The sequence below is a fragment of the Salvelinus fontinalis genome, chromosome 31, assembly GCF_029448725.1.
Source record: "Salvelinus fontinalis isolate EN_2023a chromosome 31, ASM2944872v1, whole genome shotgun sequence".
Taxonomy (NCBI): domain Eukaryota; kingdom Metazoa; phylum Chordata; class Actinopteri; order Salmoniformes; family Salmonidae; genus Salvelinus; species Salvelinus fontinalis.
The window spans coordinates 36,910,370-36,936,740 of NC_074695.1; the positions used below are offsets into that span (position 1 = coordinate 36,910,370).

The 26,371-nt window shown below is 43.6% G+C and overlaps 1 protein-coding gene across 1 annotated transcript in view; it reads left to right on the plus strand.

The window, feature by feature from the left end:
• LOC129830156 (ephrin type-A receptor 2-like) overlaps positions 1 to 25,613 on the plus strand; it is a 43,793-nt gene extending 18,180 nt beyond the window's left edge. Inside the window, exons 4-17 of the mRNA XM_055892477.1 lie at positions 12,079 to 12,234; positions 12,496 to 12,855; positions 14,082 to 14,209; positions 14,490 to 14,658; positions 14,840 to 14,933; positions 15,533 to 15,588; positions 15,676 to 15,801; positions 17,284 to 17,469; positions 17,632 to 17,693; positions 17,827 to 18,036; positions 18,214 to 18,363; positions 19,416 to 19,609; positions 20,057 to 20,212; positions 21,640 to 25,613. Coding sequence (XP_055748452.1) covers positions 12,079 to 12,234; positions 12,496 to 12,855; positions 14,082 to 14,209; positions 14,490 to 14,658; positions 14,840 to 14,933; positions 15,533 to 15,588; positions 15,676 to 15,801; positions 17,284 to 17,469; positions 17,632 to 17,693; positions 17,827 to 18,036; positions 18,214 to 18,363; positions 19,416 to 19,609; positions 20,057 to 20,212; positions 21,640 to 21,748 — 2,156 coding nt within the window. The 3' untranslated portion in view covers positions 21,749 to 25,613. The remainder of the gene's footprint in view (positions 1 to 12,078; positions 12,235 to 12,495; positions 12,856 to 14,081; positions 14,210 to 14,489; positions 14,659 to 14,839; positions 14,934 to 15,532; positions 15,589 to 15,675; positions 15,802 to 17,283; positions 17,470 to 17,631; positions 17,694 to 17,826; positions 18,037 to 18,213; positions 18,364 to 19,415; positions 19,610 to 20,056; positions 20,213 to 21,639) is intronic.
• Positions 25,614 to 26,371: the final 758 nt, after the last annotated feature.

The window sequence follows — 26,371 nt, forward strand, 5'->3', positions numbered from 1 at the left end:
GTCAGAGTGACCATCGGGTTCTTGTTCATCTCCCTGAACAAGGCCCTTCTCTCCCGATTGCTCAGTTTGGCCGGGCGGACAGCTCTAGGAAGTCTTGGTGGTTCCAAACTTATTCCATTCAAAAATGATGGCAGCCACTGTGTTCTTGGGGATCTTCAATGTTGCACAATTGTTTTGTTACCCTTCCCCAGATCTGTGCCTCAACACAATCCTGTCTCGGAGCTCTACGGACAATTCCTTCGATCTCATGGCTTGGTTTTTGCTTTGACATGCACTGCCAACTGTGGGACCTTTTTATATAGGCAGGGGTGTGCCTTTCCAAATTATGTACTATCAATTGAATTTACCACAGGTAGACTCCAAGTTGTAGCAACATCTCAAGGATGATCAATGGAAACAGGATGCACCTGAGCTCAATTTTGAGTCTCATATCAAAGGGTCTGAATGCTTCTGTAAATAAGGTTTTCTGTTTTTTATTTTTTTATACATTTGCAAACATTTCTAAAAACCTGTTTTCACTTTGTCATTATGGGGTATTTTGTGTAGATTGATTACATTTTTATTTTTGCCATGTTAGATTAAGGCTGTAAAGTAAGAAAATGTGGGGGGAAAGTAGAGGTCTGAATACTTTCCGAAGGCACTGTAAGTGATGTTCTTGGTCCCAATCGATCAACACAAGCCTTTGCGGCCCATTAAACTGAACATGATGAGTAACTCATATCATTTAGCGCTGTTTTTCTTTTAAACTCAAATTAGCTTGTTTTCGCTTTGTCGTTATGGGGTATTGTGTGTAGACTGAGGAAAATGTTTTATTTAATCCATTTTAGAATAAGGCTGTAAGAAAATGTGAAAAAGGGGAGGGGTCTGAATACTTTCCGAATGCACTGTATATGGTGCTCTGGTTGTCTTCCTCTAATATCTGTAAAAAAATATATTTTAAATGGATGTTCAATAACCTATAGAAGGATATTTATAGTTGACTTATTCCAATTTTTTTCTATTGTTCAAGACTCACGCTCCCATGATTCCATTTTTTGAAACCACTCCCACCATCACCGCCGAAGTTGCAGCACCGGCAGCCATTGCTCCCTTCCAAATAGCCTATATTTTTGTAGTGAATTACTTAAATTATATAATATTATACTTTTTATTAGTTCCAATAGGCCTACAGTGTTGTGGCTTGGACAATTGTTAAGGCTGTTATTGTTTAACACTTTTACATTTTTCAGATGCAGCAGGGTTAGCTACTTAGCTAGCTAGCATTGCTAATGTTAGCACCAAAGAAACGGGCTTCAATCATGAAAGACTAGGATTTTGTAGTGATTTCATAATAAATGTTGAGTTCTAACAGGACTACATGTTTAAGACCGTCGCTAAGATTAAACTGTGCTGTTATTGTTGCAAACACTATTTTGGATGTAGCACTAGCGTGCTAGCAAACCATCAGACTAACTTATAGTTAGCATTCGTTAGCATCTAAATTATAATTTATTATTGAGTGTAATGCAATGGATTGGTGACAATGACATTTGGATATATTTGGCAAGATATTCATGCAAGCATTATATTATTACAACCAAAAAGTAATGTGAAATGCACTCATAAGTTATGACATAAGCTTTGTCTAGGCTTGCTAGCCATAAGATAACTGCAGACTGGGTGGAGCATTGCATCCTGGGAGGTGAAATGGACTCTGGGAATTGGACTATACTGTAGACGAGGACAATGTAGAAGTAAAAAAAATAATAAAGACAAACGAGGTATCGTGCAGTATGACTGACAAAAACGCTAACTTAAATGTCTATCAAATCTTACAGTAGTGCATATATACCAACAGCATAATAACTGGTTATAAAGTGGTGGAATTGTCCTTTAAACAAAGAACAATAAACATTTCGTGTCTCAGTGTTGAATTTGTATGAGTCAAAGACATTTGCCCCATTATTCTACCAGTATCCAGCCATACAAGTACTCCCAGGTGCCACGTAGCTCCATTTCCAGGGCAGGTTTTGGGTGCATATTTCCTCTGTATGGCATTCCTGTGCAACGTGGTGGTGGTGGAGCCATGGAGATTTGTGTATTGTGCTGCTGGTGTGTGAGCTCAGCCCCCCCGCCCCCCCCCCCCCCCCCCCCCCCCCCCGGACAGGACGGGCTCCAGCGGAAACCGGACGCCACCTAATCCGCAGCCACTCTCCAACCCGTTGGCTCAGGGCTTTCCATTGTTGCCCGCAGTCACTCCTTTTTCACCCCACCGATTTTAAGTAATTTTGTTTATTGGTTCATTTGGCCTCTCTTAACAGGAAGTAGACATGTTGTTGGAATCCAGCATGTACTGCCACCTGAATGTCTAGCCTGGAATTTAAGGAAAGACAAAGGAAGTGTGTCCTAGACGACCGTGGTGGCTGTTGTTTGGGCAGTGTAGTTGAAGGACGGGTCACGGGACATCTATTTAGTGTTAGACCTCTGTTGGTTTGTGTGATGGTTGTTTTAATGGCATTGTTAGTTTACAAGCATTTCGCTACACCCGCAATAACATCTGCTAATCACGTGTATGTAACCAATAAAATGTGATTTGATGTCTGCTTTCTTCCTATTTATACCTCTCTCTCATTTGCACTCCTCCCTGTTCTGTGAGCAGCCTGAGGGAAGAGGAGTGTGAAGAGAAAGGGATTAGGGAATGTATTGTGTTTGTTGAAAACCAGATGAAAGCCTAAGTGGAATTGTAAAACAGATGTAATTCCCTTACAGCTGCTCCATCGGTCAGCTAATCCTTTTGACTATTTCCTCACACCTTGACCCGCACACCCCACACCTTGACCCCCACCCTCCCCCTCTCTCCACCCCCATCCTCTCTCTGTGACCCCCCTGGCTTCATGTTACTACCATACCTCCCCCATCAGAGAGACACTTTGTTCTACTCAACTACTCCACCACCCCCTAATACACCAATGAGATGTTGTCTTGCTCATGCAAACACAGCATTAGTGGCAACACGTAGAAATTACAGAGATGCAAAACAACTGAAAATGGGAGCCAAAAATACATTTTTGTCAATAAGCACACATGCTTCTCATCTGAAACAGTTCGGAACAGTTCGTGCATATACAGTGGGGCAAAAACGTATTTAGTCAGCCACCAATTGTGCAGGTTCTCCCACTTAAAAAGATGAGAGAGGCCTGTAATTTTCATCATAGGTACACTTCAACTATGACAGACAAAATGAGAAGAAAAAAATCCAGAAAATCACATTGTAGGATTTTTTATGATTTTATTTGCAAATTATGGTGGAAAATAACTATTTGGTCAATAACAAAAGTTTATCTCAATACTTTGTTATATACCCTTTGTTGGCAATGACAGAGGTCAAACGTTTTCTGTAAGTCTTCACAAGGTTTTCACACACTCTTGCTGGTATTTTGGCCCATTCCTCCATGCAGATCTCCTCTAGAGCAGTGATGTTTTGGGGCTGTTGCTGGGCAACACGGACTTTCAACTCCCTCCAAAGATTTTCTATGGGGTTGAGATCTGGAGACTGGCTAGGCCACTCCAGGACCTTGAAATGCTTCTTACGAAGCTACTCCTTCATTGCCCGGGCGGTGTGTTTGGGATCATTGTCATGCTGAAAGACCCAGCCACGTTTCATCTTCAATGCCCTTGCTGATGGAAGGAGGTTTTCACTCAAAATCTCACGATACACGGCCCCATTCATTCTGTCCTTTACACGGATCAGTCGTCCTGGTCCCTTTGCAGAAAAACAGCCCCAAAGCATGATGTTTCCACCCCCATGCTTCACAGTATGTATGGTGTTCTTTGGATGCAACTCAGCATTCTTTGTCCTCCAAACACGACGAGTTGAGTTTTTACCAAAAAGTTCTATTTTGGTTTCATCTGACCATATGACATTCTCCCAATCTTCTTCTGGATCATCCAAATGCTCTCTAGCAAACTTCAGACGGGCCTGGACATGTACTGGCTTAAGCAGGGGGACACGTCTGGCACTGCAGGATTTGAGTCCCTGGCGGCGTAGTGTGTTACTGATGGTAAGCTTTGTTACTTTGGTCCCAGCTCTCTGCAGGTCATTCACTAGGTCCCCCCGTGTGGTTCTGGGATTTTTGTTCACCGTTCTTGTGATCATTTTGACCCCACGGGGTGAGATCTTGCCCCAGATTGAGGGAGATTATCAGTGGTCTTGTATGTCTTCCATTTCCTAATAATTGCTCCCACGGTTGATTTCTTCAAACCAAGCTGCTTACCTATTGCAGATTCAGTGTTCCCAGCCTGGTGCAGGTCTACAATTTTGTTTCTGGTGTCCTTTGACAGCTCTTTGGTCTTGGCCATAGTGGAGTTTGGAGTGTGACTGTTTGAGGTTGTGGACAGGTGTCTTTTATACTGATAACAAGTTCAAACAGGTGCCATTAATACAAGTAACGAGTGGAGGACAGAGGAGCCTCTTAAAGAACAGGTCTGTGAGAGCCAGAAATCTTGCTTGTTTGTAGGTGACCAAATACTAATTTTCCACCATAATTTGCAAATAAATTCATTAAAAATCCTACAATGTGATTTTCTTGATTTTTTTTCCTAATTTTGTCTGTCATGGTTGAAGTGTACCTATGATGAAAATTACAGGCCTCTCTCATCTTTTTAAGTGGGAGAACTTGCACAATTGTTGGCTGACTAAATACTTTTTTGCCCCACTGTATTATGATGACATTTTGTACAGTTTTTGGTAGTTTTGGCTTTCAGCAGGTTTTATTTTTTGGGGCTGTTTGTGCACATAAAAAAATTCTGACGCTGAAGTCTACGCCCCTTCGTCGGAGATTGGTTAACAGTAGGGATTCTTCAATGAAGTGTTAACTTTCAAAGATAGACGACTCATTTTCACGTGCACATTTTTCACTTGAAATACTGCACTTAATGTCTTGGTTAGATGTAGAATTGCGCGACTAAGATCTTGGAAAAAACATCTTGGAAAGAACAAATTTTTATTTACAATGACGGCCTACCGAAAGGCCTCCTCTGGGGATGGGGGCTGAGACTAAAAATGTAGGACAAACACACATCACGACAAGAGACACCACAACACTACATAAAGAGACCAAAGACGACAACAGCATGGCAGCAACATATGAAAACACAGCATGGTAGCAACACAACATGGTACAAACATTATTGGGCACAGACTACAGCACAAAGGGCAAGAAGGTAGAGACAACAATACATCACACGAAGCCAGAGGTGTGGACTCGAGTCACAAATATGATGACTTGCAACTCGACTTTGACTTCAATACCAATGACTCGTGACTTGACTTGGACTTGAGCCTTTTGACTCGACCTGACTTGATACCCTCCCCAAGCCCAAATATAAAAAATTATGCTATTAAAAAAAGTGTGCAGCGCGTCAACTCTTCGTTTAACGGATTACAGTTTGAATCAGCAGCCAATCAAATTGTGCCAGCTGAGAAAAAGTTGTGTGTGTCAGTGCAGAGGAACGTCAGCGGGTGAATTCAGATGGAGCCCTTGGAAAGATGATATCCAAAATTATTATATTCGGATATAAAGACGACGCTGTATCAACAAAAAACGGATTGCCGCTTGCAAAACATGCGGAAGAAAATTACAGACGGAGGCGATAAAATTTCCAACTTTGTTCGACATTTGGAGCTGCACAAAGAACGGTAAGTCATGGCTAATATAGCCGACAGCTATATTATTTATAACTTTACTAGTATAGCATATAGGCTAGCATAACGTTAAATCAATGAGCCTCCACACAGTCAGTCAGTGCGGGAATGTAATCATTGCATCCAAGATTGAGCTACAACTGGCTAGGCAGTTGGTAGCCTAAATCCTGCCAGATGTTACTGCTGTTCCTAAAACCACTGACATATGTTAGCCTACTGTAACCACACAGAGTGTGTGTGTGTGTGTTAAGGTTGGGAGATTGTGTACAAGCCTACATCGCCCAATTGCGCCCCATAGCGGTCCTCGATAGTTGATCACTATAGGGGTGAGGCTTTCTCATGGCTACCCATGTATTTCCATGGAAATATAAAGTTTATTTGGAAAGTAATAAATATATAGATTTTTAAATGCATTCATGATTTGCGTAAATGTAATATACTAACTATTACTCTTGTTAAAAATATGAAATGGTATTACATTTGGTGAAGAGCACATGACTTGTTTTGGACTCAAAACTCAAAGTTTAGGACTTGAGACTTGACTTGAGACTTGACTCGGACTTGCTTGTCTTGACTTGGGACTTGAGTGCTAAGACTTGAGACTTACTTGTGACTTGTAAAACAATGACTTTGTCCCACCTCTGCACGAAGCAGCCGCGACTGTCAGTAAGAGTGTCCGTGATTGCTATGGTTCTCAAGATGGACAAACCGTACTATTGCCGGTCTTTTAAGGGTGTATGCGAGCTTGTTCACCTAGCCGATTTCAGTTAGGCACCAGCCGACCCAAAGCATGCGGTAGGCTTTAGCCATTTTCCCCCTCTCACTTCTTCCCCTCTCTCTCCTTTGCTCACTCCTGTGTTTGTTTTAGTTGGCTATTGACTCCCTGTAGTCAAGGACAGTTTAACTCACTACTACCCTGAGGCAGACATGACCCTCATGTGCTTTAAAAGCTAAAGAGCCCAGGACTTGAATTTAGCTTTTTTTCTTCTTCTCTAGAGCACGCCCACTTAACTCAAGTCCTTGGGGGATTTTCTGTTGTCCAGCCACTGAGTACCCATTCAATCATCCATCGGTCCGTGCATTCATCACGGTCTCCATCTCCATCCATCTTAACTCCGGCTGACAAACCAGCCCACTCCACTTCCAGAATCCACCAGGTCCCGCCAGTCACTCACTATAAATAAACGCCCAGGCTCTTTAGACACAAGACCTCTCAAATACAAACAGGGCCTACCTCCCAGGGGACCCCGAAGGGCAAAAAAAGGAGACATTCTCACTTACGTTTCTCAGCGGTCTGGCTCTTAAAGAGCTTAACAGACTTTTATTTAGTTGAGAAATGCACTGTGTTTTTACTCCCAGTTATGTTATTTGAAAACAACAATGTAGCTCTCTCCCATATTCTTTCCCTGGACTCTATCTGTGGCTGTGACCACCTTCCCTCGCATGCTTTGATTGGCTGCTGGATGAAGGACGCTCAGCGTCAGCCTCATGCTTCCTGCTTCCTGTTGTGTCCAGCAAAGATTAAGCCCCCTCCTCCTCCTCTCTCTCTCTGGCTCCCTTTGGAACATTCCTTTACCCTTCTTCAGTTTCTATTCTTCTTAAACTCAGTAACTGGTGGTCACTGACTCCTGGTCATCACATTTATTAGATTAATATCCTGTGATGAAAGGCAGTGAATGGAAATGGGCCTGAACCCTGTGGTCACTAGGCTCACAGGCCACCCGTTGGGTGGTGTATTCTGGAATGCCTGTGGATTACAGTCTCTGACTCTTACAGGCTGACTACACCACTCACGTCGCATGGGCAAGCGTTGCAAAATAAATTTAGACATACATGTTATTCAATTATTGCACCCACACTGCTCGCGCGTGCCAACAAGTGCCTGCGTTGCCAAGGGCTAAAATAGAAGTCAGTTCTATTTCTGACGCAGATCGCGCTGCAAGTCCTGCCTCTCCCATCTCATTGGTTTATAGAAGCAGGTACCCACGTGCCATCACCTCATTGGTAATACCCACGTGGGTGACTGAAAGACTAACGAGGTCAGTGGCGGTAATGCACCTAATTTATGAAAGTTGCCAATCGCAATTTAAAGTCAAAAGAAGAAAAAGCCTGGGAGGAGAGATGACTAGAAACGATTCGGTTGACCATTTTATGTGTGGATTAATTGGCGGAGTAGAGATTGTGCATTTCAGGTAAAATAACTCAATGTTTATATCCCAGGACAAATTAGCTAGCAACAGCAAGCTAGCTAAATAGGTCAAATTAGCTAGCAAGTGCAAACTAGCTAGCTAAATTGCCATAAATGTTTAATGCTTTTCGACCTGTCCTCAAATTAATATAATTGGTTCAGAGTTTGTTTTGATATTTTAACATGCGTGTCGTGTTCACGTTTGGTGTGGGGGGACAAAATGCATTTATGCACGATGGCGCACGTGTGCAGCTGGTTTGGGTTCCGTGTTAGTGTATTTGTATTTATTAAGGATCCCAATTAGCTGTTGCCAAGGCAGCAGCTACTCTTCCTGGGGTACAGCAACATTAAGGCAGTTATATACAATTTAAAATATGATGTTACATTTCATAACACTTTTCACAGGCCACTACTCTACTACCAGATATCTACAATACAAAATCCATGTGTACGTGTGTGTAGAGTGCGTGCCTTGTGTGCCTGCCTTACACCATCATCCCAGAAACCCTAGACCCACTCCAATTTGCATACCGCCCCAACAGATCCACATATGATGCGGTCTCTATTGCACTCCACACTGCCCTTTCCCACCTGGACAAAAAGGAATACCTATGTGAGAATGCTATTCATTTACTACAGCTCAGCGTTCAACACCATAGTGCCCTTAAAGCTCATCAATAAGCTAAGGACCCTGGGACTAAACACCTCCCTCTGCAACTGGATCCTGGACTTCCTGACAGGCAGCTCCAGGTGGTAAGGGTAGGTAACAACACATCCGCCACGCTGATCCTCAACACAGGGGCCCCTCAGGGGTGTGTGCTCAGCCCCCTCCTGTATTCCCTGTTCACTCATGACTGCACGGCCAGGCACGACTCCAACACCATCATTAAATTTGTCGATGACACAACAGCCTGATCACCGACAACAATGAGACAGACTATAGGGAAGAGGTCAGAGAACTGGCCGTGTGGTGCCAGGACAACTCCCTCTCCCGTAATCAAAACAAAGAGATGATTGTGGACTACAGGAAAAGGAGGACCGAGCACTCTCCCATTCTCATTGACGGGGCTGCAGTGGAGCAGGTTGAGAGCTTGAAGTTCCTTGGTGTCCACATCACCAACAAACTAACATGGTCCAAGCACACCATGACAGTTGTGAAGCGAGCACGACAAAATCTATTCCCCCTCAGGAGACTGAAAAGATTTGGCATGGGTCCTCAGATCCTCAAAAGGTTTGACAGCTGCACCATCGAGAGCATTCGGACTGGTTACATCACTGCCTGGTATGGCAACAGCTCGGCATCCGACCGCAAGGCACTACAGAGTGTAGTGCGTACGGCGCAGTACATCACTGGGGCCAAGCTTCCTGCCATCCAGGACCTCTATACCAGACGGTGTCAGAGGAAGGCCCTAAAAATTGTCAAAGACTCCAGCCACCCTAGTCATAGACTGTTCTCTCTGCTACCAGATGGCAAGCGGTACCGGAGCGCCAAGTCCAGGTCCAAGAGGCTTCTAAACAGCTTCTACCCCCAAGCCAAAAGACTCCTGAGCATCTTTTCAAATGGCTACCCAGACTATTTGCATTGCCTCTCCCCCTCCTGTCTCCACACCACTGCCACTCTCTGTTGTCATCTATGCATAGTCACTTTAATGAACTCTACCTACATGTACATACTTCTTCAACTAACCGGTGCCCCCGCACATTGACTCAGTACCAGCACCCCCCTGTATATATTGTTAGTTTTTACTGCTGCGCTTAAATAACTTGTTACTTTTCTCTTATTCTTATCCATATTTTTTGAAACTGCACTGTTGGTTAGGGGCTTGTAAGTAAGCATTTCACTTTAAGGTCTACACCTGTTGTATTCGGTGCATGTGACTAGTAAAATTAGATTTTTGATTTATGTGTGTCTGTGCCTGTGTCTTTCTTCACAGTCCCCGGTTTTCCATACGGAGTATTTGTATTAAAAAAATGTAATCTGATTTTACTGTTCACATCAGTTACCTGATGTTCCATGCAGCCATGGCTCTATTTAGTACTGTACACCTCCCATAGTCTGCTCTTGACTTGGGGATTGTGAAGAGACCTTTGGTGACATGTCTTGTGGGGTATGTATGGGTGTCTGAGCTGTGTGCTAGTAGTTTAAACAGACAGCTCAGTGCATTCAGCATGTCAACATTTCTTACAAAAACAAGTAGTGATGAAGTCATTCTCTCCTCCACTTTGAGCCATGAGAGATTTACATGAATATTATTGTTAGCTCTCCGTGTACATTGCTGTAATCTCCCTGCAGTCATGACCAGATGCACCGCAGCCGTTCTCGTTCCCCCACCATTGCTTCCGCACAGAAATAGCCTAGTCCCCTCCTATTTTTGCCATGTGGCATTTCTACTATTTGCAACAAGTGTTTATTTATTTATGTTTTTGTTTTTTGTTAAATGGCTTGACATTCTTCTGCCTGCTGGTCGCTTGTGAAATAATATGCTAATGAGTTAGCTGGGAGCCTTTTGGTGAGGCTTGAAGGGAAGGGACAGAGGTATTTGTTGATTACCAGTGGGTAGGCAGGGTAGACGGAGGCCTATGGATTGGGATTCGAGCTGGCAGCTGTTTCGTTTGCCCACTCGCAGTAGGATTCGATACCCCTCTTTCTTTCTATCCCTCTGCTGCCCTTCTGTTTCTCTATCCCTCCATGTCTTTTCGCCCTTCAAGATCTTGTTAATGAGTAGTCATGAATGTTATAGAAACAGCTGGCAGAGAAAGAGAGGAAAGGGGACATGAAAGAATGAGTAACAATCCAAAATCTTTTCATGCTTAGAATTTGCTCTCAACTAAGAATGCACTATTGTCGTCCATGTTTGCCATGTCATCCTACTGCCGACAAATGGCAACTGCAACTTGTAGGCCTCAATGAGGAAAAAGACGAATGGAGCAAAGGGGGAACGTCTCATAGTTACTTGAATAAATGAAATGTGGCCGATTTTCTTTCAGGCGAGTGTGAGGTTACTTGCGGGTTCCAAGTAAACTTCAGCGAAGGCGGTAACTGATCAAAGCTGATATTTCCCTGAGAATAGACATCGGTTTCCTTCTTGACTTGCCCCTGGTGTTGCCTTTGGGATGCAGACACTGGAACCATATATCATTGATTCTTTACATATTTCACCTTCTTTCTCAGGTCATTCCTCCATTGCCTGTAATCAATTTCTCTTGCTCTCTCGCCCCCCCCCCCCCCCCCCCATGTCTGATAAAGCAATGAGGTCAACCTAGGAAAAGAGAGCTGGCTGAAGAAAGGATGCTATTTGAGATAATTGGAATACAGACCCATATCGCAGGGCCTGGAAATAGAAGAACCAAAGCAAACAGTGTGTGCGTGCGAGAGAGCAGGGGAAACAGGTGAAGAGAACAGTAATCCTTCCTCTGAAGTCAGATTTGCTCGCTGTGTGTGTGTAATCATGTAAGGGGATAGAGCACAGACATGACCAGAAGCCATTGGAATGTTTTTGGAGCATTTAAGAGCAGCCTTCTCATTTTCACTTTCCTCCATGAGACCCTCAGAGATTTCACGCCGTCTTACTCTGATTCCAACTACTGTTGGTGCACAGCTTGAGCTTACCTGTATCTCTCCCACTCTATTCTCTCATGTGTGAAATCAGCAAACATCTTATCTAAGCGATACGGTTTCATATTTGCACAGGGGTCTTTTTAAAAGACGGCTCAAGTATGCACATAATGGTTTCACTTATTAATTTTCTCTCTTTCTGATTTCTTTCCCCACTTGATTCTGGCTTGCACTCCTCTGTTTTCTCTCCTCTTCTCGTGGAATATTGAGGGCTGACTTACTGTCCTGGAAATGTGGGAAGACTGGTTGAATTGGTTTAGAGAGAGAGAAAAGGGGGATGGTTTAAAGAGTAGTAGTATGGCGGTTGTTTCTGCACTAAACACCCACTTGGATGCAGGAAAACACTGTAATAATCATCTACATAAACACTTGTTTTTTCATCCAAATGGCACCCTATTCCCTTCATAGTGCACTACTTTTCACCAGGGGTCATAGGGCTCTGGTCAAAAGCAGTACACAACATATAAGGAGTAAAGTGCAATTTGGGATACACACCATGTTTTCCTTGCAGTGTTTTAATTTCCCGTTTCTTAATAACTAGTTCCCCTCAGTTCCTAATGAAAGTCTCCCCTGTGTGTGTTGTGTTTTCAGAGTGTCAGCCAGGCTTCTTCAAAGCCTTCGTGCCCAGCGACGCGTGCGAACTGTGTCCTGCTAACACCCAGCTGCTGGGCTCTGGGGCGCTGCTCTGCCCATGTGCAGAAGGCTTCTACCGCGCTCCCGACGACCTGGTAACAGGGCCCTGCTCAGGTTAGGAGGAGGAAGGGAGGCCATTTTAGAAAAATTACTTTAATGTGCACTGTCACCATTGGTGGATCCCACACTGATGAGAGTTTTTATTGCTAATGAGAGTTTTTATTGCTCTCATAGTGCTCTCTTAACCAAAATAATGACATAATGACACTAAATAGAAAATCACAGAATGCTACAGTGGTTGACATAATGATGACATTAATCATACATCGTGAACTAACATACTATGCATCCATTTTTCTGCTCCTGTTGCCTTAGGCCTGCCCTCAGCGCCGCAAGAACTGGTCGCCACGACCACCCAGCTGGCCGCGGGCAAGCTGCATCTGTCATGGAGCCCGCCGGAGGACACGGGCGGCCGCAGTGACATCACCTACAGTGTGGAGTGCAGATGCTGTGACGGCGCTGCGTGCCAGCCATGCGGGGAGAAGGTGCGCCTCGAGCCAGCCAGCTTGGGCCTGATGCACACCTGGGTGGCGGTGAGCGAACTGGAGCCCCACCTCAACTACACTTTCACCGTGGAGGCCCACAGCGGAGTGTCGCTGTTCGCCAGCCAGGGGGCACCGCGCTCCAACAGGCCCCCGTCCACAAGCACATTGACCACTGCCCTGCACTACACAGGTGAGTCACCATCAGTGTTGGGATTCATTACTTGAAAAAGTAATACATTACGTATTACTCGTTACATTTACTTTACAGTATTACTTTGTGTAGAAAGTAATGCATTATTAGTTTGCGTTACTTTTATGAATCCAGGTGAAAGCTATGATCCCTTATTGTTGTCACCTGTTAAACCCACTTCAATCAGTGTAGATGAAGGGGAGGAGACAGGTTAAAGAAGGATTTTTAAGACAATTGACACATGGATTGTGTATGTGTGCCATTTAGAGGGTGAATGGGCAAGACAACATATTTAAGTGCCTTTTGAATCGTTTATGGTAGTAGGTGCCAGGCACACCATTTTGAGAACTGCAATGTTGCTGTGTTTTTCACACTCAAGAGTTTCCCATGTCGATTAAGAATGGTCTACCACCAAAAGGACATCCAGCCAACTTGACACAACTGTGAGAAGCATTGGAGTCAACATGGGCCAGCATCTCTGTGGAACCCTTTCGACACCTTGTAAAGTTCATGCCCGGACGAATTAAGTCTGTTTTGAGGGCAAAAGGGGGTGCAACTCAATATTAGGAAGGTGTTTCAAATTTTTGTACCCTTGGTGTATACTCTAAGCAAAACACTTGTACAGATTTCCAGTCTTTTCATTCAAAATATTTCTCTCGAGCCGCCAGTTCTATTTATAGATATACTGACCCATAGAGATGTATAGAGGACCCACTTGCCACTTGACGGGAAAGCCCTCTATGGACAAAGATCAGAGGTGCGTCCTCTATGAATTTGTATGGACAACAGCTGTCATTCTTTTACTCAAAATAGCCTTTCTCTGCTCGCTCGAGAACTAAATGAGGAAACGAGACAAGATCGGATCATGGGTTTTGACAAAAATAACTAATAATATTACCCAGTTTGTAAAAAGTAACACGTTACTTTACGCCGTTACTCATAAAGAAATGTGATTACGTAACACGTTACTTTTGTAACACTTTACCCTCAACACTGGCCACCGTACTTAGGAATAATGGTAGTAGAAGTAGTAGATACCTTTTAATTATGCATGATCAAATGGGATCTTAAATGTAGTTATGGCTTCTCATACAAACATGATAACTAAATACTCTCACACATATTGCAGTGAAACCATTTCAAAAGCTCTTGGTTGGTTGAACCTATGAAGGATATTGCACAACGTCTCGGTATTGTTGACATCTCCCCTCCTTCCTTCTCCTTAGACCCCCCCAAGGTGACGTCCGTGCGTCTGGTCGAGCGAAGCCCCACCAGCCTTTCCCTGTCCTGGGCTGTAGCCCCCCGCAGGCCCCTGCCCCGGCCCACCCGCTACGAACTCAGCTACCGCAAGAAGGTACAGTACCACCCACGCCACCACTAGCGGGTGCATATTTTTGCACTGTTCTATTGTATTTCTTTTGATACATAAGGACTTAAATGTAATGTTGTGATAGTGCACAAAGGAAAGAAAGAGAAAGAAAATGAGCGGGGTTTCATGGAAGATAAACGCCACATAAGGGGAGCAATATCGCATAACAAAATCATTATTATTATTATGAGTCCTTACTGAAACCCAGTGAATCAATCATGACTTCTCATCTTTCAATTCTCTCCCCCCTCTCCAACTCTTCCAGGATGACAATCTGGATGTGACCACGTACACTGTTCTGATTCTGGAGAAGAGCTCTGTGCAGATCAGTGAATTGTCCCCAGCCACAGCCTACCTATTCAGGGTCAAGGCCCTGAGCCCCGAGGGCAGCCCTGGAGGATCCATGGAGGATGAATTTGAGACCCTGCCTGATAGTAAGGACGATGGCCATATGAGGCTAATAAGGAGAAGGGAGAATGATAGGATGCTATTTGAGATGATTGGGATACAGCCCCATACTACAGGGCCTTGAAATGAAAGAACCAGTGTGTGTTTATTTTTTTTGTGTCAGTGTGTTACCATTGTGTCTAAGGGTTTGTTGTTGATGTGCCACAGTGCCCCAGAGCAACACGGCGGTCATCTTCGGAGCGGCAGTTGGCGGAGCGGCCATGTTGTTCATTGTGGTGGTCGTCCTGCTCGTACGCAAACGGTTAGCAGCAACCTCCTTTTCCCCCCCTCTGCCCCTCGCCCTTTTGTTAAGCACCTCCATAACACTCACCCCTTCGCTGGTTTCCTTTCTCATTCTTCTTTTCTTTTGCCAATTCTCCAAATGGCCTTTCCTCCATTCCTTTCAGCCACCTCTCTCTCCCCTTCCTTTTGCTACTATCTCTGTCTGTTTTCCAGCACTCACTAGGGGAGAATTGTCATTGAGTGCAGCTTGTCATTGCTCAATGAGCATACTCTAACAAGTAGTGGCTTTGAATGGAAGCGGGCCCAAGTGGCATATTGTTTTGGAATAAGAGCTGGTCGGCTCTTCTTGTGGCATACTATAGCAAATCCTTCAGCACAGCAGCACACCTCTGTCTGTCCGTCGATCCGTCCATCTGTCTTTGACACGGCTTAGGAAAAACAGACAGGCTCCAGTCTTTATCAAAGCTTTCCCTCAGTGAATCGAGGCAGCACACACCAATGACTAGGTGTCTTTTGAAACTAGCTGGAAATGGAAGGATAAAAAGAAAAACGGACCATTTAATTTTGGAGCGAGATGATGATGATGATAATTACTGATATTTATTTTCTGTTATTCAGGAGAAGGAACTCCCATACAAGACAAGAACCAGAAGATACTTACTTCTCTAGCTCAGGTAGACAAAAGAAAATAAGTACCCCTCTCTCTCTACGTATTTTTATCTTTCTTTCACAAATGCCCATCTATTCATGTGCTTCTCCAGAGCAACTGAAGCCGCTGAAGACTTATGTGGATCCGCACACGTACGAGGACCCCAACACAGCCATCCTCAAGTTTGCCAGTGAGATCCATCCCAGCCACGTGACCAAGCAGAAAGTCATTGGAGCTGGTGAGTTCAGAACTAAGTTAAAACAATGTGCTTAAGGGCTAAGGATGAAGGTGTTGAAGGGTTTTTCCATCCCCTAAGTCCCTGTTTATATATTTTTTTGTTGTGTTAATGCTACAGCTTGAGCCCAAACTCCTACTCTGCAAATGATAGTTTTATTGCACTGTGACAACATCTGCCATTCTGCCCTTTGAACCCCCAACCCCCACCTCCCCTTCTCCTCCCCAACCGTGCTCTGTCGTCTGTGACAGCTGATTCCCATGCTCCCACACAGGCCACAAGCCTCCACCAATGAGAGATTAAAATGTTTAATGTAGCCTTTGTTTAACTAGGCAAGTCAGTTAAGAACAAATTCTTATTTACAATGACGGCCTACCCCAGCCAAACCCAGACGACCCTGGGCCAATTGTGTGCCGCCCTATGGGACTCCCAATCATGGAGAGAAACACATATTTCTTACACAATCCTACAATAACACACCTCTGTGAAAGGCCCGGAGCAAAACAGCTCCTGATGCTTCCTTGTTTACTTTCTCCTTACACAATTTCCATAACCCTCGAGAGACACTAAAGGTAGGGCTGGGCGATATGGCCTAAAAATCATATCTATTTTTTTTTTTTTCAAACTTATGGACGATTCTCAATATATATTTGTTTTGTATGTTTTCTCTAAGTTTTGTTGTACATTTTGCTAGCTAACAAGGTAGAACAGTTGAATTGGTATTGGACACACCATTCATTCCGTCTCCAACTGTTTGAAGAGGATGCTAGCCTGTTCACTTTGTTCACATGTTGGAATCAGGTGGCCTACCTTATTTCTCAGAATGAGATACGAGAGAACGAGTTGCCAATTCCTTATAGAATTGTGTTTAATGCTTATTTCACATTTATAAAACAGACTAGACAGCTAGTATAAGTCTTTGGCTAAAATGCTGCTAGCGGTATGCGATACTGCAATGCCACGCTCAACAAACTGAATTTTTCAGAATCAATGTTAATTGATGCTCCTGTTTTAGTAGTGTCTGTTCTGCTTGCAATTTGAGGAGTTGAGACTTAAAAGGGTTTTGTTGGAAAGGTTAACTTCTCTATTACAGTAAAATAATGTGTCCGTGTGTTTGTGTCCATGTGATTGATTCAGTTGGACCAAACCTTAAATGCAAATAGTGAGTTGAAACCGCTTGTCAGAGAGGATGAAGTGATATCTCATCTTTGTTGTTGTGAGTGGCAGGGGTTGTGTGTGTGTGTGTGTGGGGGGGGGGGGGGGGGTGTAAATGGGAAGGTGCACAGAAAGAGCAAAGGAGATGAGAACAATTGGACATAAACGCTAAACAAATAAAGGGATTCTGCACAAATACATTTGAACGAATTTCATTATTTCGATATCGCCCAGCCCTAACTACAAGCCACAACCATATAAAGGATAGTGCTTGAAATATTGCTCAATCTTGTCTTTGGGTTTTAAAACTGTTTTCTTCTGCGCCTCTAGGGGAATTTGGAGAGGTGTTTCGCGGTATTTTGAAAGCGCCAGGGCGGAAGGAGGTGGCGGTGGCCATTAAGACGCTGAAGCCGGGGTACTCGGAGAAGCAGAGGCAGGACTTCCTTTCAGAGGCAAGCATCATGGGACAGTTCTCCCACCAGAACATTATTCGCCTGGAGGGAGTCGTCACCAAATGTAAGAAGGCTCTGTTAGTCTACTGGGCGATACCTGTACCTATAACAGTATACTCCTGTCAAACATTCACTTACCTGGTCTATATATTCATTTCATATGTATACATTTCCTGCCTGTATTGGGCAGTAGTTAACATTTATTTATTCCCTCTTTTGATTTCAGTCAAGCATGCCATGATTGTGACTGAGTATATGGAGAACGGAGCACTGGACAAGTACCTAAAGGTGAGTACAGTACATCGTATGCAAGTTACCTATATAAGTGAAGGACAATGCGTTGCCACTGAGTTACCACAGAAACTTCACATGATGTCTCTCTAACAGTATGTGTGTGCAACCATGTGTGTTTCCTCCTCAGGATCACGATGGTGAGTTGCCCTCCTTCCAGCTGGTGGGCATGATGCGTGGCATCGCCACAGGCATGAAGTATCTTTCTGACATGAGCTACGTTCACCGTGATCTGGCTGCCCGCAACATCCTGGTCAACAACAACCTGGAGTGTAAGGTGTCTGACTTCGGCTTGTCCCGAGTGCTGGAGGACGACCCTGAGGGCACCTACACCACCAGTGTGAGTTATCATTGGACGTTAGAAGGGTTGGCATTACTTAGCCACTTGCTTATGCATTTGCCTTGTAAACACTGTATTTCAGTATAAACTGCTCACAGAGGACTTTAATTGAATTGAGCAAAACTGTATTTTTTGGTCTTTGACCTGAGTGTTGTCCACTTGTTTCCCCTCCAACAGGGTGGTAAGATCCCCATCCGCTGGACAGCCCCAGAGGCCATTGCCTACAGGAAGTTCACCTCGGCCAGCGACGTGTGGAGCTTCGGCATTGTCATGTGGGAGGTCATGGCCTTTGGCGAGCGGCCCTATTGGGACATGAGCAACTGCGAGGTATGCTACAATTCTAATGCTAACCAGGAGTAGGAACCAGTTCAGGGAACAGAACCGAAAACCGGAAAATAACAAACATTATCAAGGAACGGAAACGAAAGTGATCCATACTGTTCCGGTACAGAACCGTTATTTTTAAAGCATGGGAACCGGTTAATAACGTTCTTTAACGTTCCAGGCATTTTGCTCTAGTCCCACAAAAAATGCATCAAAGTGCCTATGCAAAGCCCTCACTCTGTCACTCAAACTTATTCCAGGATCTGCCTGCAAGCTGAAAATCCTTGTGCGTGTTTAGGCTACCTGCCCTCCAACGTCTGAAGCATAGGCTACTGTACTGACGTTACCATAGGCTGCTGTAATGATATTACCATAGGCTACTGTACTGATATTACCATAGGCTACTGTACTGATATTACCATAGGCTACTGTACTGATATTACCATAGGCTACTGTACTGACGTTACCATAGGCTACTGTACTGACGTTACCATAGGCTACTGTACTGATATTACCATAGGTTACTGTACTGACATTACAAGCGTGATTCAGAAGATGGGAGAGAGATTTAACTTTTTCAATGTACAAAAGGGTAAGACGTGTTTTTAGTTCTGGTGCCGCTCTGCATACACAGCTAGCTAGCTAGCTCAAGCTTGTTAGCTAGCTAGCTCAAAGGACATTCAACATTCCTCCATAGAAGCCGCTCCTCCTAGGTATAATTCTGTGGACCTAATTCAGATAATGCGTGTCATAACAAGATGCCCAGTGCTTCAAGCCTCCTCAACCCTCTTGCTCTCATCACACCCGCAAAATTTCTGTCGCATCCTGCGCCATAGAGGTTAAAAAAGAACAGAAAGAAATGATATAAACCAGTATTTGGGGGGGGGGGGGTTCGAACTGAGTCAGAACATTTATTTTGCTGGTCGAAACAGTTGAAAGAAAAAAAATTGAACGAAACAAATGAACAATAATTTTGGTGCTAATTACCATAACATCTTATTGAGCCTCGTTTCAAGTCTGAGATCTCAAAGTGACCTCTAGCCTCTGATTTTCAGGTAATGAAGGCCATCAACGAGGCGTTCAGGCTGCCGGCGCCCATGGACTGCCCATCAACCGTCTACCAGCTCATGTTGCAGTGCTGGCTGCAGGAACGCTCGAAGAGGCCCCGTTTCCCGGACATTGTCAGCCTGCTGGACAAGTTGCTCAGGAGCCCTGAGTCCCTGAAGGCAATCGCAGATTTCGACCCCCGGTAAGAGTTCTTTAATCTCTAGAAGGGAATTAAACAGCAAAACAGAGTGGAGCGTAAAAAAAAGCAGATTTTTGTTAAATTCTTGGTAGGATAGTGTGGCTGTCTGAACATGTTTTAAACACATTTACATGTTGGTCATAGTGAATTACAGGAGGAATTAGGGTTAAATGCCGTGCTTAAGGGCACGTCAACATATTTTTCACCTCAGGGATTCGAACCAGCGACCTTTCGGTTACTGGCCCAACGCTCTTAACCGCTAGGCTACCTGCCGCCCCACAAAAAACAAAGAGCTGTCAGGTTCCTTCCTTAATCTGTTTCTCCATAGCTGCACCAAACGCTTTTTATATCACCGTTTCCTCGCAGGGTTATTACAGCCTTTTCTTTGTCTTCATTGTCGGTTGGCTGTTGATGATTATTGCTCGCTCTTCTCTACTTTCCCTACTCCAGCGTATCCATCCGCCTGCCCAGCACCAGTGGTTCGGACGGCTCACCCTTCAGGTCGGTGTCCGAGTGGCTGGAGTCCATCAAGATGAGCCAGTACAGCGAGAACTTCACCTGTGCCGGAGTGTTCACCATGGACCAGGTGCTGCAGATGAAGAACGAGTGAGTAGTGTTTTTTTAAGCGTTTAATTTTATTTTGGGGGGACATTGTCTGTTGCTAGATGAGATGTTCATCATAAAATATCTAATCTAAGAAACTGTTGATTGCAAATAATCTAAGATTGGTTGAGAGTATAGGAATAGAATAGTACATATATATGTATAGAGTATCTGCACAACTGATTCCCAAGCTGGGCCCTTTCTTAGTTTTCCAAAACATGTTATGGATGTGACTTCTGAAAAGTATTTGGGGTTTTTGTTCTTGAAAAAGTTGCTTTCAAAAGCCAGAGAACAGTTTACGCACAATATAAGCTCTGGCATTTCTACAACTCGAGAAAACAAGTGAGATGGAAGAAATTATGGAGTGAAAGAAAGACCAGGCTCATTTGTGGTGGCCTGGTGGTGGCTTGTGGTTTGCCCCCTCCCCTCTCTTCCTCCCTCTGTCCTTTTTACAATTCTTTCTCTCATCCCTCCTTTGCCCACACCAGCAGCCCAGGGCAGCACTTCTGCAGCAGCCTGAACACTGGTCCTGGCTGTGTAGGGCAAAGGCCCTCGTGACTTATGTATCATAAAAGGAAAGGAGAAGGAGAAGAAGAGAGAACAGCCACTAGAGTAGAAGGGGCAATGTGGAGATAAGGGAAATTAAGGCAAATGTAGCGTAGAACAGTTGTGGATGAGGAGAGGACTTTAGGGCAACACACACCCCAAAAAGATATTCAGACGAAGGCACTGTCCCGAAATATCATATCAGTCTTTCAATAATTACAGTATCTGGGAGTTAGATAGTCTTCAGACATAACACATGAAAATGAGCGCTGTGTGGAAACGGGAAACGTCTTTGAAGTGTGTGTCATATATTCTCTGGTGAGATTTTCGGTCCCATGCTCAACCTCTTGTCATCTGGTTGCACTCGACCTAACCAGGAACTATTTACGACACTCCCTCTGCTCGCCAGAGAAGTGATTGATGGGTGAGATGGAAAATCCTCATTAACTAATTAAAAATGTCATTAAACCTGGTAATGAGTGACTTAGATGTGGGACACCTTTGCCAGATTCTGGCACGTGTGGACATGTGAGGGGTTTGCCCTTTCTTGAAAATGTGAAATTGTCCTTCCACCCTATCAGCTAGTCTCTAGAGGTTATTCTCAATAGGTTGCTATCTTTGCTTTGCTAGTGCCTAGTATCTGCAGGGTTTCGTTTTTTCCTTTCAATTAATACCTAGACAACCAAGTGAGGGGAGTTTCTTACTAATTAATTACCTTAATTCATCAATCAAGTACAAGGGTGAAGCGAAAACCTGCAGACACTCAGCCCTCCGTGGAATGAGTTTGACACGTGACATGAAAGGAATCTGAACCAAGTCAAGATGTGCATTCCCTCGTTGCTATCCAATGACTCTCTCAATCGCTCTCGTCTTCTTTTTCACAGGGATATCAAGAACATTGGCGTAAGACTGCCCGGCCACCTGAAGAGAATTGCATATAGCATCCTGGGCTTGAAAGACCAGACCAGCACCCTGAGTGTATTTGCAGTGTGACTCAATACTAGTGGTACATGAATTTGAATCGGCACTAAAGCGGGCAACACTCTGACTGAATTTTGAACTCTGTGTTGGGCTGGACTGGAGCGGAGCTGCGGGAACGGCTTTGGACAGGCAGAACCAAACTGAACATGACGTAGGAACATGGTCCAGCCAAAAGAGACTGACATATTGTACATTTTTGGAGATTTGTAACAGACTTGTTAAGTGATTACTAATATTTTTGAATTTATACAGCAATAGATGTATTAATTAGACTGTATATATTATACTGTATATAGTTTTTATTATCCATCTCCATTGTACAGATACAGTTCATTGCTCAATCTTTGTTTTATATATTTTTGGGATGCATGCTTCCATCTCTAGCACCCAATATTGAGAAGAGAAAATGAAAATAAGTGACACAACCACTTATACTTAGTTCAACCAATATGAATCTTTGTGTGACGTGGACTGCTGTGTCCTTTTCGGAATGAGTCTGGTGTTGCCGATGCCATTGCAATTCACTGAGTGAAATGCATTCTGGTCGGCGTAATCTCTTGCTAAACTAATGAAAATGCACTCGAAGCAGAGAGTGGACCTGAAAGGGTCTGGCCATAGGTTAACATGGGGCACTGGTGTATGCCAGTCTTGAGGTTATTGTCTTAAAGTCCAGGTTTAGCTGTTGTTGGCTACTGTTATGCCTTATGTGGGCTTGATTCAGATGTTAAGCTATTAAATGAATTTGAGTTTATATAAAAACAGTGTGAAAAGATATGAGGTACTCATCATGTTCAGTTTAACGGGCTGTAAAGGCTTGTATTTAACGATTGTAACAAAGAACATCACTTACAGTGCCTTCGGAAAGTATTCAGACCCTTTGACTTTTTCCACATTTTGTTACTTTACAGCCTTATTCTAAAATTGATAAAAATATACAACAATCTACACACAATACGCCATAATGACAAAACGAAAACCCTTTGGAAACAGGATGCACCAGAGTTAAATTTCGAGTCTCATAAGACCCTGCCTTTCTAAGGTCTTTGAAAGCCAAGTTAACAGATTACCGACCATTTCGAATCTCACCGTCCCTTCTCCGCTATGCAATCTTGTTTCAGAGCTGGTCATGGGTGCACCTCAGCCACGCTCAAGGTCCTAAACGATATCATAACCGCCATCGATAAGAGACATTACTGTGCAGCCGTATTCATCGACCTGGCCAAGGCTTTCGACTCTGTCAATCACAACATTCTTACTTCTCCGATAGAGTTCAGTGTGTCAAATCGGAGGGCCTGTTGTCCGGACCTCGGGCAGTCTCTATGGGGGTGCCACAGGGTTCAATTCTCGGGCCGACTCTCTTCTCTGTATACATCAATGATGTCGCTCTCGCTGCTGGTGATTCTCTGATCCACCTCTACGCAGACGACACCATTCTGTATACCTCTGGCCCTTCTTTGGACACTGTGTTAACTAACCTCCAGATGAGCTTCAATGCCATACAACTCTCCTTCCGTGGCCTCCAACTGCTCTTAAATGCAAGTAAAACTAAATGCATGCTCTTCAACCGTTTGCTGCCCGCACCTGCCCGCCCGTCCAGCATCACTACTCTGGACGGTTCTGACTTAGAATATGTGGACAACTACAAATACCTAGGTGTCTGTTTAGACTGTAAACTCTCCTTCCAGACTCACATTAAACATCTCCAATCCAAAATAAAATCTAGAATCGGCTTCCTATTTCGCAAAAAAGCATCCTTCACTCATGCTGCCAAACATACCCTCGTAAAACTGACCATCCTACCGATCCTCGACTTCGGCGATGTCATTTACAAAATAGTCTCCAATACTCTACTCAAAAAATTAGATAGTCTATCACAGTGCCATCCGTTTTGTTACCAAAGCCCCATATACTACACACCACTGTGACCTGTATGCTCTCGTTGGCTGGCCCTCGCTTCATACTCGTCGCCAAACCCACTGGCTCCAGGTCATCTACAAGTCTCTGCTAGGTAAAGCCGCCTTATCTCAGCTCACTGGTCACCATAGCAGCACCCACCCGTAGCACGCGCTCCAGCAAGTATATCTCACTGGTCACCCAGTAAGTACAGAGACTTTTGATGAAAACCTGCTCCAGGACAACAACCCTAAGCACACAGCCAAGACAACGCAGGAGTGGCTTCGGGGCAAGTCTCTGAATGTCTTTGAGTGGCCCAGCCAGAGCTAGAACTTGAAACCGATCTAAACATCTTTGGAGAGACCTGAAAATAGCTGTCCAGCATCGCTCCCCATCCAACCTGACAGATCTTGAGAGGATCTGCAGAGAGGAATGAGAGAAACTCTCCAAATACAGGTGTGCCAAGCTTGTGGAGTCAAATCTAAGACTCGAGGCTGTATTCGCTGCCAAAGGTGCTTCAACAATGTACTGAATAAAGGGTCTGAATACTTATGTAAATGTAGTATTACATTATTGTTTTTTATACATTTGAAATAAATTATATTTTATTTGTCATTATGGGGTATTGTGCTTAGATTAATGATGAAAAAACGATTTAATCAATTTTAGAAAAAGGTTGATTCGTAACAAAACGTCAAGGGGTCTGAATACTGTCCGAATGCACTGTATATTGTAGCACTTAAATAAGTAACAATTGGGTTAAGTTGTCTCACCTAAAATATCTAACTTGCATTTTTTATTGTCATTATGCCATAGGAAGATCACATTTGAAATAAAATGATGCAGAAAGAATTATATTAATAATGATGAATTTAATTTGGAAAGGTATTGCCGAGCTTCAAGTCAGGAATACATTGAGTGTGTGCCTTTTTTTCAAAGTTAGTTGAAAATACAAATGCCTAAAAAAGTAACATTTCGGAGGGTTAGAAATGCTTTTTGAGATTTCAGACAGTGTAATGTGTAGTTTGATATGCAATTTCAATGTGGCAGTAAAGTAGTATTTTCTTTTTTTTTTAAATCAAAAATGATATTGAGGTTTGGAATTATTATTGGTCTATTAACTAGTTAACTGACCTTGTGATGTCACCAGGCAGGCCATAACTCCATCCCACCAGACCAGACAAAAATTTCAGGCGGTCTTTTCAAACAGCTCTTACACTAAATGGGCATTATCATTTTCAATGTCATAGTATTATTCCAACCACATAGTGTGGAAACATACACTGAGGATACCAAACATTAGGAACACCTTCCTAATATTGAGTTGAACCCCCCCCTTTTCCTTCAGAACAGCCTCAATTCGTCGGGGCATGGATTCTACAAGGTGTTGAAAGCGTTCCACAGGTTTGATGGCCCATGTTGACTCCAATGCTTCCCACAGTTGTGTCAAGTTGGCTGGATGTCCTTTGGGTGGTGGGCCATTCTTGATACACAGGAAACTATTGAGTGTGAAAAACCCAGCGTTGTTGCCATTTTGACAGACCAGTGCGTCTGGCACCTACCATAACCAGTTCAAAGCCAGTTAAATATTTTGTCTTGCCCATGCACCTTCTGAATGGCACACATACACAATCCATGTCTCAAGGTTTAAAAATCCTTCTTTACCTGTCTCCTCCCCTTTATCTAGATTTAACAAGTGACATCAATAAGGGATCATTGATCACCTGGTCAGTCTATGACATGGAAAGAGCAGGTGTTCTTAATGTTTTCTCAGTGTATATAAAAAACAGGAAAATTACATTTTTGACTACTGGTTCTTTAAGCAGACAAATTAGCAGTTTCTTGATTATAAAGTAAACTACATTTTATACTTTATTGAACAGTCTATTTTTTTACTTTTATTTATTGTCCTTTTTACACTGAGCTGGGATTTATTTGTAATTGAAAGTTGTTTTTCAGTCTCAATAAACTATTGCCTTTCATTCATATTTGGTATTTATTAGGATCCCCATTAGCTGCTGCAAAAGCATCGGCTACTCTTCCTTTGGTCCACATGAAGCATGACATAATGCATAGTACAGAACATTACTAGTCAAGGACTGAAATACATACATTTAAAATGTAACACACAGCCTACGTATCAGTACGTACAGTGCATTCGGAAAGTATTCAGACCCCTTCACTTTGTCCACATTTTGTTACATTACAGCCTTATTTTAAACTGGATGAATTTTTTAGAAATCTTTGCAAATGCATTAAAAATAAACTATCACATTTACTACAGTATTTAGACCCTTTACTCAGTATTTTGTTGAAGCACCTTTGGCAGCCTCGAGTCTTCTTGGGAATGACGCTACAAGCTTGGTACTCATGTATTTGGGGAGTTTCTCACATTATTTTCTGCAGGTCCTTTCAAGCTCTGTCAGGTTGAATGGGGAGCGTTACTGCACAGCTATTTTCAGGTCTCTTCAGAGATGTTCGATCGGGTTCAAGTCTGGGCTGTGGCTGGGCCACTCAAGGACATTCAGAGACCTAAGTCATTCGCGGGTTGTCTTGGCTGTTTGCTTAAGGTCGTCCTGTTGGAAGGTAAACTTTCGCCCCAGTTAGAGGTCCTATGCGCTCTAGAGCAGGTTTTCATCAAGGATCTCTCTTTCTGTACTTTGCATCGTTCATCTTTCCCTCGATCCTGACTAGTGTCTCAGTCCCTGCCGCTGGAAAACATCATCCCAGCATGATGCTGCC